The sequence below is a fragment of the Diuraphis noxia genome, unplaced genomic scaffold, assembly GCF_037042655.1.
Source record: "Diuraphis noxia isolate RWA-SAM2 unplaced genomic scaffold, SU_Dnox_SAM2 contig0004, whole genome shotgun sequence".
Classification (NCBI taxonomy): Eukaryota; Metazoa; Arthropoda; class Insecta; order Hemiptera; family Aphididae; genus Diuraphis; species Diuraphis noxia.
Window position 1 is genome coordinate 47,003,787 of NW_028301714.1, and position 18,608 is coordinate 47,022,394.

At 26.4% G+C, this 18,608-nt stretch overlaps 2 protein-coding genes across 2 annotated transcripts; both read left to right on the top strand.

Moving 5' to 3' along the window:
- The first annotated feature begins 87 nt into the window (after positions 1–87).
- On the top strand, positions 88–18,560 carry Sym (symplekin scaffold protein). The gene is made up of 17 exons (XM_015518732.2): positions 88–344; positions 416–612; positions 669–902; positions 976–1,131; positions 1,208–1,356; positions 1,431–1,585; positions 1,656–1,889; positions 4,162–4,576; positions 4,656–4,863; positions 4,939–5,125; positions 5,979–6,220; positions 6,299–6,477; positions 15,106–15,266; positions 15,344–15,467; positions 15,576–15,940; positions 16,004–16,132; positions 18,249–18,560. The coding sequence occupies exons 1-17, from the start codon at positions 309–311 to the stop codon at positions 18,345–18,347; spliced, it is 3,270 nt and encodes a 1,089-aa protein (XP_015374218.1). The 5' UTR covers positions 88–308; the 3' UTR covers positions 18,348–18,560.
- On the top strand, positions 13,224–14,342 carry LOC149056132 (uncharacterized). The gene has a single exon (XM_089227454.1). It carries the CDS (start codon positions 13,572–13,574, stop codon positions 14,154–14,156), a length of 585 nt encoding a protein of 194 aa, XP_089083580.1. The 5' UTR covers positions 13,224–13,571; the 3' UTR covers positions 14,157–14,342.
- Positions 18,561–18,608: the final 48 nt, after the last annotated feature.

The window sequence follows — 18,608 nt, forward strand, 5'->3', positions numbered from 1 at the left end:
CGCCGAGAGGTATCTAACCATTAAACCAATAAACCATCAACGCACCTCGCAAATATAAAATACATTAGTTTTTATTCTTTAATTTTTATTTGTATCATGAATTATGAATTAAATTACTAAGATAGGTAAATGGTAATCATAATTCATAATTATTAATATTTAATTCTTGTTTTGTTTTTTTGTATCAATTTGTAAATTGTAATAACGATTTACTATTCAATTAAGTATTTAATATTCATGTCTTTTATCAATTTTCAATGCTTAGTCTCCTGAAAATAGATACCTTCTGAGAATTAAATAGAAAAAAAATGCGTGTAGAACGTAGTCAAAGCCCTACTGAGCAGGTTATCTAAGAAATATATTTTTAGTTCTAAAGAAAATAGTTTTCATTGTTGTCCATATTTAATTTGATTAGATGACCAGTATTTTAAATGAAGCTGCTGTGGCTCCTGATGAAAATACTAAACTTGATTTACTACTTAAGGCTAAAGAAGTGCTGTTGTATCAAGAACCAAAATTTTTACCACAATTTATTAATGATGTAATAGCGTATCAAAATGACCATAGTTCAACAATAAGAAAATTTGTTGTAGCGTTCATAGAAGAATGCTGGTAATTTAGTTTGAGAACTACTACTGTCAAAGGTATTTAATTACTTTTTTTTTCAGCAATAAAGACAAGTCGAATGTATGTGTCACATTACCAAATTTATTAATGTTACTGAAAGATCGATCACTTGTTGTCCAAAAAAGAGTGGTGCAAGCAGCTAGCAATATATACAGAGCTGGATTACAATGGATATCAATGATTGATTTACCTAGTTCTGATTTATCGAATGTATGGCAAGATTTATCAAATTTAAAATCGCATGTTATTAACATGATTGACAATGATAATGAAGGGTATTTAAGAGTTATTGTAAATTTTTCTCAACTATTATGAATAACCTAATTTAAATATATATATATATATTAGTATTCGTACTCAAGTAATTAAATTCATGGAAACAGTAATACTTGTACAAACATACAAAGGTGAAGGCGGTGTGGATCGTGAGAATGATATGTCACTTGAAGATATACCTTTAACTCTCAAAGTTACTCGCCGTAGAAGACTTGAAGATGAAGCAAAGTACTTACTATGCAATTACATTCTACTATATAAAACAAATAATATTATATTATATTGACAATGATTTTGATCTTAGGGTATTGTTTGATCTTCTGTCAAGATTTTGTCATTCTGGTAATGTAGGCTGTGCAAATTTAATGACTTGCATGGGATCATTAACACTGATTGCCAAATTTCGTGTGTCATTTATTGAAAAAGTCTTAACCACATTAGAAACATTAACTAGTAAGAAACATATAAAAAAGGTTTTCAAACAAATACAAATTAATTTGTATTTTTTTAATTAATCTTTTTTTTAGAAAATATACCAAATTCATTAACTCCGAGTCAATCAACCTCTGTTCAGAAAAATCTAAAGTTACAATTTTTAAGTTTATTGCGTCTCCCTGCTTCAACTGAACATCAGCAAACAATTGGGAGACTGTTATTAGATATTGGTGCTTCCAATCAAGAAGTAGTTTTACAAATATTTTATGATATATTTATTTTAAGTTCCATAACTTATTATTGTATTTAATTTTTAGATTATGAAAGCACTTCAAGTTTTGTCAAAAAATGAAGATAGTAAAAAGTTATTACGATCCTTAAAACGTAAAAATGATGACAAAGATGATAAAAAACTAGATAAAGATGACATTCCGGAAAAAAAGAGATGTACTGAAGGCACACCATCAGATCGACATATTAATTCAATTAAAACATGGGTTCTTGAAAAATTATCTCCAGAATCCATCACAAATCTTATTATGACATTCATGGTAAATATAAATAATTATACTTAGATACATAGTTATTTTTTTAGTTCTGAACCGTGCTCACCATACTTTAGATTCTGGTGGTAAAATAAATGTATTGGTTTAATACCAGTTTTTTATGTATGTTATCAATTATAAATTATGACATCTTAAATCAGAAAAAAATGATTCTTTCTCTAACTTCTGGTTTCTGGTAGCCAATTAGATCTAGTTGAAACTTCCCTTAAATAATAAAAGTTATATTATAATTCAAAAAATATTAATTGTTAATACTTGAAACTTTTCGGTATTATTTATAGACAATATTATTTTTAATGCACAGTCAATTTTTCAAAATATTAAGAATAATTTAAAACTATTTATTATATTAACACCATTCTACTGTATTTAAGTATTTACTTACAAGTTAATAACAATATTATGTGACATCATTTTTAAACAATTGATAGCGTATCATAATATGTAGAGAGCAGATTTTTAGATTTTCACTTATATTTATGGATTCTAGGACAAAATATCCAAATTTATCCGTTGTTACGTATATTAATAGATTATAATTTACTTTCTAATAAAATTAACGCAAATATCAAATTATTTAATTATAAAAATATACCTATATAATTAATATATTATATAATATATAAATTACTTTAGTTGTAATAATATCACAAAATATACTGCACACACATTAGTAAAATAGCCAAATAATATACTACACTATTTTCTAAAAATTTAGAAAATCATTTTTAAAAATTTACTAATTAGTAATTACTAATTATTACGAATTGTCAAATAAATTACATTAATAGTACCTAATAACATCATAAACTATACTGCACACACATTAGTCAAACCCCTGCTTTGAGTTTTTAATTGTTGTTGATATATGTCTATATATATATATATATATATATATATATTAATTACAATATATATAATATTAACAAAACTCGCCAAGCGGCCAAGCTCAGCTCATGGATCGACGCGCAGTGTACATAAACGCACATTTTTTTTTAAACATTTTTAAATTTTTAGAAAATAGTGTAGGTAGACATTTTTGTAGCACATTATTCCTGTATTCATAAAAACAAATTGTTTTACATTTTATTTTATATTATTTGACTATTAGACTAATGCATGTGCAGTATATTTTGTGATATTATTATACTAGTAACATAATTTATATATTTAATATTTAGGAGTTAATTTTATTAGAAAGTAAAGTGTAATCTACTAATTTACGTAAAATATGGATATTTTGACCGATTACCATATTTATGAACTATACAGCTCATTGTGAATGACTTATCTATTATAATTTGTTTTGCATTGTAAAGCCTATTTTAAATATAAGAGAATAATTCAACCTATATTTCATACTCAAAGTATATTATAGTTCATTAAATAATCATATTTGTTATATTTCCGAATAGAAGTTAAAAATGATCGAATTGGTCAATAACTTGCTTGTAATTAAATCACTATTTACTTAAATGTGATTAAATTTAATTAATTTACTAAATAAAAGGTGTACAATAATTGAGTTTGAGCTTAATATTATTACAGAATGTTTAGTAGCTAGATTGGTAATGTAAATATTATAAATGTTTAACGTTTAATGTTGACATATACTATATTAAACATAATTTACTTTTTACTTTCTTATTATTAGAAGTTATGCACACATTTTTAAACTGTTTGAAAAAAAAAAAATATATTTTACCTGTTTAAGGATTATTAAGAGAATATTTTGAGGATTATATTTACATATGTTTGGCAAAAATTAATACATCTTACCGTATTACTAATAGAAAATAGAAAAGTCTTATAAATAAATTATAAAATGGCCTTAGAAATAAAGACTAACATAACATATTCTCTTATAATCATTCATTTGTATACAATGATTTGTCATTCATATCCATAAATTTATTGTCATAAAATTGCCTGGATGGTTGCTTCATTAAAATAATAATTTATTGAATATTTGAATATTTTATCAATGAGTAATCTCAATTATGATTACTCAATATATTAATTTAATTATATTAATATTCTTAATGATAACGACATTAGTATCTATACAAAGCAAACTTTAAAGTTTAAATCCATTTAAAGGGATTGATTTAATATTTTTTGATGATGGTGATATCTACAATTTCCAAAACATTAGGATTCAATGTAATTCATAATACAATATTCATGGATAATCCTAATTAAAAATTGTCTTTTAATGTTACATTTTTCTAATAGTAGTTTTAATTTTAATTTATAGCCTAAATTACCATCAAAAATGCCCTCAGCTTTTGTAACAAATTATACTCCAATAGCTGCAGCTGGTACTGATAGCCACATAAAACATGTTGCAAAATTATTAGCTGCTCAGATTTGTGGATCAGATATTGTTATTCCTGATTTAAAGTACATAACTCTAAATGACGATGAATCATTAGAAGGAGTAAAAGAAGAAATTATAAAAATGGAGGAAGAAGATATACTTTTAGCTCAACCGGCAGAATTAAATACGAATAATTGTCAAATTGATCCTACTGAAGCTCAAGAACTATCTAATGATGCTTTACTTAGAGTTTTAGATACTAGTAAAATTGTTTTGTCAAAAAAGTTTAAAGAAGTGCACATTAAAGCTATAACTAAAGTGGCAGTTATGTGTAGTGATAATTTTCGTGACAGTAAGTAATACTTATTCATGTGTTTTGTTGAAAAAATAATTATGAACCTAGAATACATGTTTATTTATTCTTTGTTTAGTGATACTCGACTATATAAATCTGGATATCCCAAAAAATATGAATTTATGCTTATCATGGTTGTATGAAGAGTATAGTGTAAGTCAAGGATTTATTAAACTGCCAACAGCATTCAGAAATACTTTAACTTCAGAACAAAATTACAGTACTGTTTTATGCTCATTAATCAGAGGGGCATTAAATATTGGAGATCTCAAAGAAAAAGAAGAGTAAATTGAATTATTTTTACTGAAATAACATTTTGATAGATACTTTTGGTTTTAATTGTTATTTAAAATTTACAGTGCTATAACAACTTTTTATTTTGAAAGTCCATTTATTACTGATGATGCTGTAGATATTTTGAAAGAAATTTGTGGTGATCATGCGTTTGGTCTTTTCATTCTCAATGAATTGGTTACTAAACGTCCTCCAAGACAATTAGTGTATTTAAATGCACTTCTTTTCTTCACTTCACATAAGAATGATAAAGTAATGTATACTCAATATTTTATAAGTGTATTTAATGATTAAAGGTTGATAAAAAAAAATACTATAGTGAGACATCAATAAATACATACTAACCAGACATGTAACCATAAGAAACATATCATCCCACCACCAGACATAGTCTCTATTCTAAAATTTTAATATAAACATTATTATTAACTTATTATTTTAAAGATTTTGTTAAAAAATAACATTACGTGTTATTTTCCATAATATATTTTAATACTGACAATCAATTTTTACTACAAAAACACAACCATTAAAAAAAACAAAATATGTGATGTTTAAAGATCCTTGGTAAATCGCCTTATTTTTTATATTTATTTATGTGCAAATATGAAATATTAATTCTATGCTACTATTATCTGTTAACAATATATTATTATTATTTACTTTTCTTTGTAAATGTTATAATGATAGATAAAGAGGTGGCGAGATAATACATTTTATTTGTTGTGGTGGTGGGAAGATTAAAATCAAGTACTTAATTTCCTTGCAACAATACAGGTTTTTCCACTAAGTTTTGAGATTTGAAATGTTCTCTAACTTGTGTTTAATAGATTATAGAACAGTCATGATATCTTATATGTACAAAAAGTATACTAAACTCTTAAAGTTCTACAGAAGACCATAGATAACCAAAAGTTAACTGTATTTTAATTGTGTAATATCAATATTAAACTGTACATGTACAATGTACACAATAATATAATCATTCATCATTTATTTTATTTCCAATTACAGGAAAAATTGTATTTTTATTAAATATAAATACTTAAAGAAAAAAAAGCTTAATATCTTTGTTGACCAGTTGAATTGTGTTAAATATTTTTAGCTTCGAGAGATTGCGTTGAATTTTATCAGTAAATTGTATAAAAATAAGGATTTGAAAAATATTATTGAAGAATATGCTACTTTTTATTTGGGATTCTTAAGATTACAACTTCCCCCTGATGTACTCTTTGGTCATGAAACAGGCCGATTGGTCAAATCTGAAGTGTGGGATGAAGACTCAACTACAGCTTGCTTATACCTATATTTCATGTTAATGGCCGATAATTATGAACTTATTCATGAGTATGATTTTTATTCTTAATTCAATAATCTAACTTATGCAGTTAAATAATATGTATAATATATTTTATGATGCATTAGATTAGCGTCTGTATTTTCCAACTCGCAAGGAGAAGTAAAACGTTCAATCATAAAACTTTTACCACAACCTATTCAAAATATGCCAATGAATTCAGCTGAAATGTTTAGACTTCTTGAAGATATACCAAAAGGGTCTGAAACGATGATAACTAGAGTATTGCATACTATTACTGAAAAAGGTAAGTTGCTATTTTTAAGGACACATTACAAAATAATTTATGATAAAATGTCCATGGATAATAATGATTAAAACCAAACGGCTGGATCATTTGATCAGCTGACTACTTGATAGTTGGTTCTTTCATGGATATAGTTAAGAGTAAGTTATAAATGTTAAATGAAATAAATTAAACAAAAAATAATAAACTTTTACTTAATATTTTTAATACACATGATTTCAGTGGCGCCAAAGTCCAAAATTTTACCTATGACATTAGACACCTCCACATAAAATTTTGACACCCTCCTATTTCTTATAATTACCTTACCTTATAGTTTTTATGAAATAAACTTTTAGTTTACAATTGACAGTAATATCTAATACATGCAATTATCCATATCGTAATATATTTAAAATGACAAACGTAACCCTCCTACCTACTAAAATCATCTATGACAGCTGTCATAGGTAAATATATATTTTGGTGCCACTGCATGATTTTTAGTATTTGTACTATATATATTTTATAAAATTTACATAAACAATATTACACTTCATTCACTTTATTAAGTAAAAAATGTTATAAGTCTAAATAAAATATAATTTTGGTTATTGTGTCCAACATTTTCAAAATAATATTCATGTATTAAGATTATTGGGGAGGAGATTTATTTTTATTTTTTGATAGTTTATAACTATGATTCCACTTTATCAAATTCGTGTAAAGTTAAATGGAAATATAGTTTAATTTGTAAGTTTTAGATGGCCTATGTCATTTTATTGTTACCTACCTACCAATTAAATGTAAGAAATAACACAAAATAGTGTAATTGTAATCCAGCTATAGTCACAAAAACAATGAAGAATGAACATTTACATTTTGATACAAGTATACAACTATAGACTATTTGATTATGATAAATAATATTTAATAATGTTATAGGTTATAACCAGGTTTCAGGACTTATAGAATTTGCTTATTTTTATGGTTTGAAATAAAATTCAGCTGAGTGCTATGGAAGTGCATGGCATGTTACAACCATTTAATATTTAATTGTTTTTTTCATTTTTTTGGTAATTCAAAAAAAAATGCTTGCTCCCAACATTTCTGCTTTTTTGATAATTTTTTAATTTACAAATACATATTTCAATTTATTTCTGGGTACTTCTGCGTTATCGCGACTACCTTGATTTCACTTGTGCATTATCGCGACTATACCTTGATTTCGAACGCAACATATTTTTAATACGTTTATAATAATACAAAACTACCCATATAATCATATATTATATTTGATGACCCAAGACCAGTGTAGGCCACTGGATTTTAGATTTTAGACTACCCAGATTTTTCTCAATGGTTTTCCTCAACATTTGTTTTCGATAGAATGAAAGTGGAAGTAATTCTATTATTTTACTTCTAATGTTTCTAACTAACTTTTAAGTCACAATTTTGTTTTTACAAGGATTCAAAGTTTGAATTTTGACAACATACGTAAAAATCACGAAAATTCATAAATTATTTTATGCTAGAAATTCATAAAAAATTTTCCTTTTATATCTAAAATTTGAAAATTTAATACATGGCTCCTATCATATTTTTACAATAGCAATTGAAAAATAGAAGAAATGCGTAGTCACAATTTTTTTTTACAAGCATTCAAAGTTTGAATTTTGACATCATATGTCAAAATCCCGAAAATTCGCAAATTATTTCAAACTAGAAATTCATAAAAATTTTTCTTTTTAAATCTAAGATTTGAAAATTTTTTATAATCTATTATATATCCTAGACCAGATAAACCGTCTTCGCTCAGAATCGTTTTTCGTACACAATGATTTAATATCATTGGATTTAAATTTAATTTCATCCATTACAGTAACCCACTTGTAACCTACTGTACAGCAGAGCGACATCCACGACTTGCCCGCCTTTTTTTATATGGTTGTAATTCAAAAACTAATCACTGTAAATACTTGAAATTTTCACCAAATGTTTATGTTAGTGTTATCTATATGCAGTTTAATTTTCACAAATTGATGACTTTTTTGACTGAAATTTTCAATTTTTTTGAGAATTTTTTTTTGAAGTGACGGTAAAAAAATGTTGGACGTCCAAAAAACTTGAAAATTTAATACAAGGTTTTTTATGAGTTGTTCTAATTGTAGCTAAAAAAAATTAAAAATCGTAAGTCACAATTTTTTTTATAAGCGTTTATAGTTCAAATTTTTACGAAATCTGTTGAAAACGCGAAAATTTGCAAGTAATTTTTGAAGTTGAAAAATCATAAATTTTTTTGTGTTTATAACTAAGGATTAAAAATACAACACTAAGTTTTCTATTAGTTTTCCTTCAAGTAGCTATAGAGAAAACTCGAAACATCATTATAGGAAAAATTTTAAGTGCGTTTGAATTTTAAATTTTTACGAAATAGCGTAACGATAACGATTTATCCTCAAACGATTTTAAATATTTGTAATTATTCAAAAAGTATAAGTAGTAGATACTTGAAAATTTCACAAGTTATTTAGATTGACATTTTCTTTACATGATTTTCAAAATATTTTGACTTTTTTTGAGATATTTATAGACAACTGAAATTTTCAATTTTTCATAAATTTTCTTTTGAAGTGTCGATAAAATTTTTTGGCCCTATCAAAATACTTAAAAATTTAATACAAAGTTCCTCATAAGTTATTCTTATAGTAATTAAAAAATTATAAAAATACATAGGCACAATTTTTTTTTATAGCATTTGAAGTTCAAATATTGACTTAATACGTAAAAATTACGGCAATTTTCAAACTATCTTAGATAGAAATTCATAAAAGTTTTTCTTTTTAGATCTAAGATTTGAAAATTTAATACAAGGCTCCTAACATATTTTTACAATAGCAGTTGAAAAATAAAAGAAATATTTAGCCACAATTTTTTTTTACATGCATTCGAATTTTAATTTTGACAACATACGTAAAAATCACGAAAATTCGTAAATTATTTTATCCCAGAAATTCATAAAAAATTTTCCTTTGATATCTTAGATTTGAAAATTTAATAAAAGGTTCCTAAATTATTTTTACAATAGCAGTTGAAAAATAAAAGAAATGCATAGTCACATTTTTTTTTTTACAAGCATTTAAATTTAAATTTTGACAACATACGCAAAAATCACGAAAATTCGCAAATTATTTTAAGCTAGAAATTCATAAAAAAAATTCCATTTAAATCTAAGATTTGAAAATGTTTAATAATCTATAATATATCCTAGACAGATAAACCGTCTCCGTTCAGAATCGTTTTTCGTATACAATGATACCTATCATTGCATTCAAATTTAACCTACCTGAGTCAGTGGTCCACCCCACCCCCAATGTACAGCATAGCGATACCCACTACCCGCTTTTTTTATTTGTTTTTTTAGCTTCATTTTATGAGCTTATTCAATAAATGTTTAGTTTGATAGTTTTAAGTACATTAAGTCCCGCCGAGTCCTGGTTATAACCAAGGATGTAGTGGAGGGTATGCGTGAGTATTCGGCGCATACCCACTTTTCAATTTTTTAAAAGAGAGCATACTAAAGAAAATAACTTGAGACCGGGAGTATGCGCTGAAAATCATGCGTATACCCACTTCACAAAAATTGTTTTAAACTAGCTGACAGAACTATTATTATATTATGTATTATGTAAATAAATATACTTTATAATAATATTAATTACATTGTTAAAGTTATTATAATTTAAAATCAACTTAATAAAATAATAACTAATTATATGTTATTAATTTATATAAATGAAAGGAGGTGGAGGTGGAGGGGTTGATGCAGGCCGTAGTCATACCAAATTTTCTGGTGGGGCAAAGCAAACTTTAGGGGGGGGAGTTATATATAAAACAATGTCTGTCTAATATTTTTAAGGGGGCAACGCCCTTTCCCACCCCGTGGCTACGGGGGCCTGGGTTGATGACAAAAACTGCCACATATGTAGCATACTCACAAATAACTTTAGGACTACATGCCTGGTTATAACTAATGTCTATATGGTTTTCGGCTCCCGCTTTAAATGTAGACACCTTTTTGATTAAAATGATATACCTATTGTAATATTTCTTTGAGCAATTAAATAATAGTGGTTATAGAATTTTAAACTAGATAGCGCTTCTTGTTATTAAGATAAGGAGACCAACGTTTATAAAGTGGCCATAGATTATTCTGTGGCCATTCAAAAGTTATATTTTAATCTATGAAAGTGGACCAACAAAATGCGGACTGTTTTTGTCACCAGAAGTGCGTCATTCAATAGGAGGGCTACATTTTACAATTATAGCATTTAGTATAATAGTGTTTATGTACGTTTTTCGAATTAAACTTGATTTATTATTTCTTTAAAATGCTTTATGATTTGGATCAGATCTAAAACATGTACACACAAGTAGGTGACTCGGTTAAAATTGGGCGCTTATAAATTGCCCCCATAAGCAGGAAGTAAAAATACTATAGTATAATGCTCCAGGGATTTTTTGATTTCTAAAAATAAGTATTGTAAATTGCGCCCGAGATTTTTTGGGGTTTAAAATGGGTATAGTAAATTGCTCCCATAATAAAATGTTCACGATTATTTTAACTATGAATTAGTGCCAACGATGCCATGAAAATAATTGGCAATGTTCTTGCTATATTTTATTTGTTGATTTTTTTCCGAATATTTGGGCATCAGCTTCCGCAACATTAACACGGACAACTAATGCCAGCGAATCTTTCCACAGTCATTTAAATAAAAGCTTTTATATAGTCCATCCTCATATTTATAATTGCATGGCTAAAATATTAGAGTTACAATCTGAAATTTATATAAAATTAATAGCATAAAAAAATTGAAATAAATTATTCAACAATACAATGAAAACACTATTACGAGGATTGAAATTGTATTTTTTATTATTAACATTTTTAACCTAACAAAAAATATATAAAACTATAATTAATACCATAATATTTTAAAAAAAAGTTCTATTTTTATTAACTAACCAAGCAAACCAAAAAATATTTTTGGAGGACAGTGATAGCCGCTTCATCGGGTGTCCTCTGGGTAATGCCAAATAACTATTATAAAAAATATATTTCTATAGGGCGCAATTTACTTCACAGAAATTTGTACCTGATAAATACCCGGCGTAATTTACGTTTGCTCTTAAAATTGGTTTCAATAATAAAAATAAAATATATATTATATGATTCAGGGGCACAATTAGAAGTGACGAGGGGGGTAGACCCTCCCCCCTTTTATTTTACTGCTAACATTTTATATTTAGTGAGGTAGGTTACTGTATGAGGCTTACAGATTTTACTAAAAACATATAATCTCCCTCCCTCAACCAAATTCCTAATTATGCCATTGATATGATAATAGCTATTAAACACATGGACTTGGATGATTTATTATTATGCTTTGATTATTTAAATTAAATAATTATTCATCAAAGTATAGTAATTATTGTAATTTGTATTTTTGTTCCTACACATTAAAAATGGTTAAATGTTGTTTTGTACTAGGGTGTAAATGTGTAATATTGGTTATGAATTATGATCTAAATGTCAAACAAAAAACAATTCAATTAAAAAATAAAAGTTTATGTTAAAAGCACCCAAAGTAAAAAAAACAAAACATCTTTACCTTATTTATGAATAATTATTTTCCTATTTAATTATTTGTTACATATGTTATTTTGAATACAGAGCTGAGCTTTTAAAAAGATGGCATAGAGCTTTAAAAAAAAAAACCGTTAAATAATTGTCTTTTATAATAGATTTTTAAGAACAGTACTATACGTTGTAAGGGTTTTTATTACCTCTTCATTATCAATGTAATATCTTTTTCACATGATATAAGCATAAGTGATTCTAATCGATCTTCTCCCATAGTACTTCTCAATCTACTTTTGATTAGCTTCAATTTAGAAAAGGCTCTTTCAGGAGAAGAACTTGAAACCGGTAAAGTTAAACATATACATAATGCAATATAAATTGATGAATTGATTAACTCTTTGCTCTATCTTGATAACTATACAATGACTACTCTTCTACTGTTCCAAGACTGGTTTTCTATCACAGAACTAAAGTTTTAACTTTAAAGTTCCCAGTCCTCGGACCACCCACCCCCTTAAAAAGGTGTGGCGACTGCCACACCTAATACATGGGTTCGGCGCCACTGTAGAGCTATATCTAAATCTATTAGAAAACCCAGAATGCTAGATAATAAATGGATGTATGGATTAATTGATTATATTATAATATTTTGAATTTTAAATTTTTATATAGCAAAAACTGTTTGAACTTTAGTTAGGCACATTTTATCATGACCAGGCTAATCAATAACAAATAATAATTTACATTTCATACAAATTCAAATAAATAAAAAAGAAGTAAGAACGTATATTTATTATAGTAATAGTAAAGTACGTATAATAAGTGGTAAAATGTAGCCCCTCCTATCGAATGACGCGCTCCTGGTGACAGAATAACCGTGAAACTTATGGGGCCATATTTTGTATACCGACTAAACCGAGCATGAACATTAGAGGATTCCTCTAATGTTCATGATACCGAGTTTGGTCTCTTTATCTCTGCTCTTTATGGTTAATACATATTACATAATATTGTTTAGTTTTGTTCATGATTAAATAGATACCTAGGTATGTGGGCAAGTTTTTGATACGCATCGTTACGAGTAAACCCCGTCTTTTAGCAGGTTGGTTCAACTCTGTACTGTATATTGGCCGCAGAATATAACAGCCAATGAGATGAAGTGAACCACGACCATTGTTATGTATATCTATGACCACGCGACTATGGTTGGGGTGGGTGAGATGCGTGAACAGTAGTAACAGTACCAACTACCAGAACTCGTGTAGTTGCTGACATACTTATCTATTCTGTTATGGTTTTGTTTATGATTTTTCATCCAACTATTAACATTTTTAATTTTTGATTAGTTAATAGTTTTAACTGTTTTATTAATGTTAAATTAAATTAATAGTTATCAAATTGGTCGATTCCATATCAGTCGATTTTCTAATTTTAATATAAACCACGCTATTAAGTGTTAGTTTATGTTATGTATTCGTCAAGTGAAGAAGATTCACCTTCAAATCCTGTTGGAATATTAGTATCACATAGACAACTTGAAGGCTGGTTATCACAAGAAAATCCAATTCCTTCTCCGTCTGAATTATATACTTTTCGTTGTCCTTACACGTTACGCAAGACTGAACAGTTTCGATTTATGAATCAACTTTGGACTGTAGGTGATATTGTATCTTTGAGTGGATCAAAATCTAACAAAATCTTTTATGCACAAATTATTAAGTTACATGAAAATGAGCTATGTGAAAAACGAGCAAACATCATGTGGTTGGCACCTAAAGCAAATATAGGAGTTACTGATGAATCAAAAAAAGTGCATTATGATACTTTCAAACCTAATGACTTTGTACATGTTTCTGTCGATAGCAGATTAGTACCCATCCATTGCCTAACATTTGTTAGGAGTGTTCCAAACTTATTTGAGTATAAAAAATACATTGGTACTGATTACCTAGTCAATACACATATTGTATCACATGCCGAAAGATATGCAGAATCTGATGAAGACGATGGACCTAAGTCCAAGAGTAAAGTGAGACGGCTACTTAATAAGTGAATAAAATAATTATATTAATTATTTTATAATATACTTAATTTTAAGCCAAAAATTAACCATTGTTGATGTATTCCTAATTTTAATTAGATTATGAAATGTCTTATTAATATTAAATTAATGTAGATATTTAATTTTATGTTATAATAAAACCATTTTTGTTTCAAATATAATTCACACTATTATCTATTAATGCATTTATAAAAAAATATATTTTATAATTTGTTAAAATGAGCTATGTTAAAACATAATTTTGATAAATCATTGCATATTTATTTTTAATTCATTGTATTCTGTAAATGTGTAGTATTATTTTACATCTTTGTCATAAGTGACATTTGATAAATACAGAAATAAATAAATGTGCTTATGATAATAATATTTAAATAGGATAATAATATTTAGATAATATTTAATAATATTTAGATACTTACTCTATATAAAAAAATATAATATTTTAATTACATATTATAATATAGGTAAATATAATTTTTAAATACATTTTACCAATAGATATTAGGTATTGTACAGAATAGTATAATAATATATATTCAAGTCTGACACTTTTTGAATATTATTATTATTAATATTGTTATTGTTATTATTATATTATCTTCTTAATTTTGCTAACTATTAAAACACCACTTTTTCTGAAGGTACCTAAATATTTTAATGTATGCTCTACTCATACATTTATTTTGCTATGTATAATATTATTTTTTTGATGAATGGTGCTATATAAATTTAATTACATAGTTTATACTATATAGTGTATTTATATTTTTCAAAAATAAAGCAATTCATTTTTTACATACATAAATATTAATTAATATGTGTTTATAATGTTAATTTTGTGTAATTCTTAATGCTTATTTTAAGATTTTAAACAATTATAATTTATAAATTTACAAGATTAATGTTATGTCAAATATATATTTTATTTTTCTCTTAGAAATTCCATCAACAGAGTTAGTATCAAGAGTTAAAAAGTTATATGAAAATCAAATAGTTGAAGTACGTTTCTTGGTACCAATAATATCTGGTTTGGATAAGAAATATATTTTGAATGTCTTACCTCAACTAATAAAATTAAATCCAAATGTTGTAAAAGAGGTATAGCTTACAAATACATTTAGTTAAAAATATGTATTAATTGATTTATATAATCAAGTATATTTTTTTAACTGTAGGTTTTCAATAGGATTTTGGGCATTAACTATTCTAACTCAAATCCTCCCGTCAGTCCAGCTGAGCTATTAATTGCATTACATACAATGGAGTCTGATCCTAATGACCTCAAATACATTATTAAAGGTATAATAACAACTTATAAGTAATAATATTTCAGGACAGTTTATATTGTTAAGACTTATTGATTAAATATATTTTTTTCTAATTCATATTATCATTTTATTTTGATAGCTACATCATTGTGTTTTGCGGAAAAAACAGTATTCACGCAAGAGATATTGGCCATCGTCATGCAGAATTTAATGGATGTAAATCCATTACCAACTTTATTGATGCGTACAGTTATACAGTCTTTAACAACTTACCCCCGTTTGATTGCTTTTATAATGAATATTCTCCAGAGACTTATACTAAAAAAAGTATGGCACCAAAAGACACAATGGGAAGGATTCATAAAGTGTTGTCAGAAGACAAAACCTAATAGTTTTCAGGTGTTGTTACAATTGCCACCAGAACAGCTGGAAGATGTCTTATTTCAATGTCCAGAAATGAGAAAATCATTGTTAGATCATGTACTTAGTTTTACCGAAGTACAAGTAAGAGTTAATCATTTTAATTAGTATACATTTTTTAAGCTAAAATGGTTTTTAATTTTTAAGCGCTCACACATTCGTCAAGCAATTATGGATGTTATATTTGGAAAAAAAATGGAAGTACCAATGTATCAAAATTTAAAAGTGAAATGTGAACCTGTAAGCAATACAAACAATCAACAAGTTTTAGTGTCTGTAAGTAAATTAAAACAATTTATTTGGATAAACCTAGTTGTTGCCAAAGTATAAAATCCATATTAAAAACTTGGATTACTATGTAACTGACTATAAATAATAAAAAATTAAAAGTATATAAGCCATAGATTAAGTGCTATTAAGTTGCCCATAAGTGCCCCCTCCAATTTGCAATAACTGGTTGTTGTGTATGTCAAACACACGGACTCGGGACTCCAGCATATATAGAAGTCCAATGATAAAAACTGAAAAATATGTAAAAATAAATAAAATAAAACCATCGTATTTTAATAATTTTTAATGTAGATTAAACACTTGATCAATTGTTTTTTGTACTCATTACCGTACATTAACAATTCTTATTAAAAATAGTTTGGTTGCTGTTGATTAACACCAGCAAATGCAAATGCATGTTATGTGTAGTAACAAGGATTTTAACTTGCATAGTGTAATACATTTCAATTATTGATGTTTATTATTTCTGATTAAGCTGATATTATTGTTTAGAAGAGTTGACTTTTATATTATTTTCCAATGGATTTATCCTTATTATATTATTTTCGATTATAAAAAAGAGATATTACTTTACCTGAGCAGTCATTTTTTAAATTAATTTTATTTACCTGTGGGCCCAAATTAGTGTATTTGCGGCACTGGATTTGTCGCTTCTGATTTACTAAGCTATCACAAATTAATGCATAGATTTTGCATAAAAATTGTGCAATAGTTTAAATTACCTGCATTTACAGTAGATACTTTCAGTGGCATACATAATAATATAATATTTTTCAATGGTGAGGGGGCTTTAGTGGTCAACTACTTATTCTTATTAATATAACAGGCATAGTAAAATTTTAAATGTTTAAACAAATTTCATCTTCCTTAGCTTTTAGATTTGAAAAATCTTTAATTATCTAATTTTTCTAATTTTGACTTTGAAATCCTATTTTTTTCTTTATTGATCACAGCAAATTTTAAATGTCAATTCTCTGGTTACCTGAATTTTTTGTGATTTTATATTTTGAAAAGTATTTTTCAGTGGTTGTAACAATTACTAGCAGTTTTAATAACATTAAACAAGCTACTAAAATCTTGGAGCGAAATGTTGCAATATTATTATTTAGTTTGAAAGTGATACAATGTATTTAACAAAAATCAATTCAACCTACCTATATTATCCTTATAAAAACAATATTAAAATTAAATAAAATACTCTAGACTGACACTCTGTCTTTACTCAGATTTATTTATTGCATACAATTTTATGTCATTGAATACAAATTTAAAAGGATGCTGCACCCGTATGTGTTGTCTCTGTCTTATAAATGTAAAACACTGCAAAAACTGTTTTGCATGGGAAAGAACCACTCAAGCTGTAATCCAAGCTAAGCAGCCAAATATTCACACTTTAAAGAGGAGAATATTTACAGTACACTGTTGTATTTATTTTTTCGATGTCAGAACTAAAAAAAGTTATTCAAGTTTGGAAAACTCAAAAATAATGAACTCTTTTACAATAAGAACTTTTTTCGTATTTGTGATATCGAAAACTTAAAAACAACATTGCACAATAAATATTCTGCTCTTTATGGGTGGAAATTTGGTTGCTTAGCTTGGGTTACAGCTTAAGTGGTTCTTCTCATGCAAAATAGTTTTCACAATTTTTTACATTTGTAAGACAGAAACAACACATAGCGTCCTCCTAAAGTCCTAACACATCTATTACAGTGACCCACTTGACACTTACTGTATAGCATAGCAGATCCCACCATCCAATTTTTTATTTATTTAAGCTATGCTAATTAATTAAAAGATGATGTATGAATTTATGTCCTTGTTTACTATTTGACAATACAGACAATACAATATACATTTACTTTAATAAATATTTAAAAATTAATAATAATATGGGCGCAATGGTAGCGGGGATATAAATAGTACCTTATGATACAGTAACTATTAAACTATAGTTTATTGAATTTAGTAGGTTCAATATTTACTTTATTTTTCTAACAATATAAAGAAAACAAATTTATTGACTTTATTACCAATGATTGTTTACATATTATGATTAAAATTAAGCTATATATATTAATATTTTTCATATTTTTTACAGAAACAAGAAAAACTATCACCTGAAAAAATATCTAATATGAAAGAAGACGAGCTTAGGCCTCCAGGTGATTGTGATGAAGACTCAATTAACGGAATTTAGTTGTATTATTAATTTATAACATTATTACTATGTCCCATGTATTTGTACTTTTTTTTTAAATAATTACAATTAATCCAATAAAGTGTTGTATTGATTAACTGTAAATTGTAATTGAATAAACTTTTAGTTTAATATATTTATTAGTTTTGTGTATTTATATATATATTTTTCTAATTAAATACATAATTCTATAATAAAGAAAAAAATCAATAATACTCTTGTTTACTATGCCCTAAATTCCATAAGCTCCTTGGTAACAGT

Bases quoted from the DNA above. Each gene is read 5' to 3' on its own strand.
- LOC149056132 (XM_089227454.1), top strand. From the start codon at position 13,572: ATGTATTCGTCAAGTGAAGAAGATTCACCTTCAAATCCTGTTGGAATA.
- Sym (XM_015518732.2), top strand. From the start codon at position 309: ATGCGTGTAGAACGTAGTCAAAGCCCTACTGAGCAG. The intron at 4,577-4,655 runs GTAAGTAATACT...TTCTTTGTTTAG, and splicing joins TAGTGATAATTTTCGTGACA to TGATACTCGACTATATAAAT. The intron at 4,864-4,938 runs GTAAATTGAATT...TAAAATTTACAG, and splicing joins GATCTCAAAGAAAAAGAAGA to TGCTATAACAACTTTTTATT.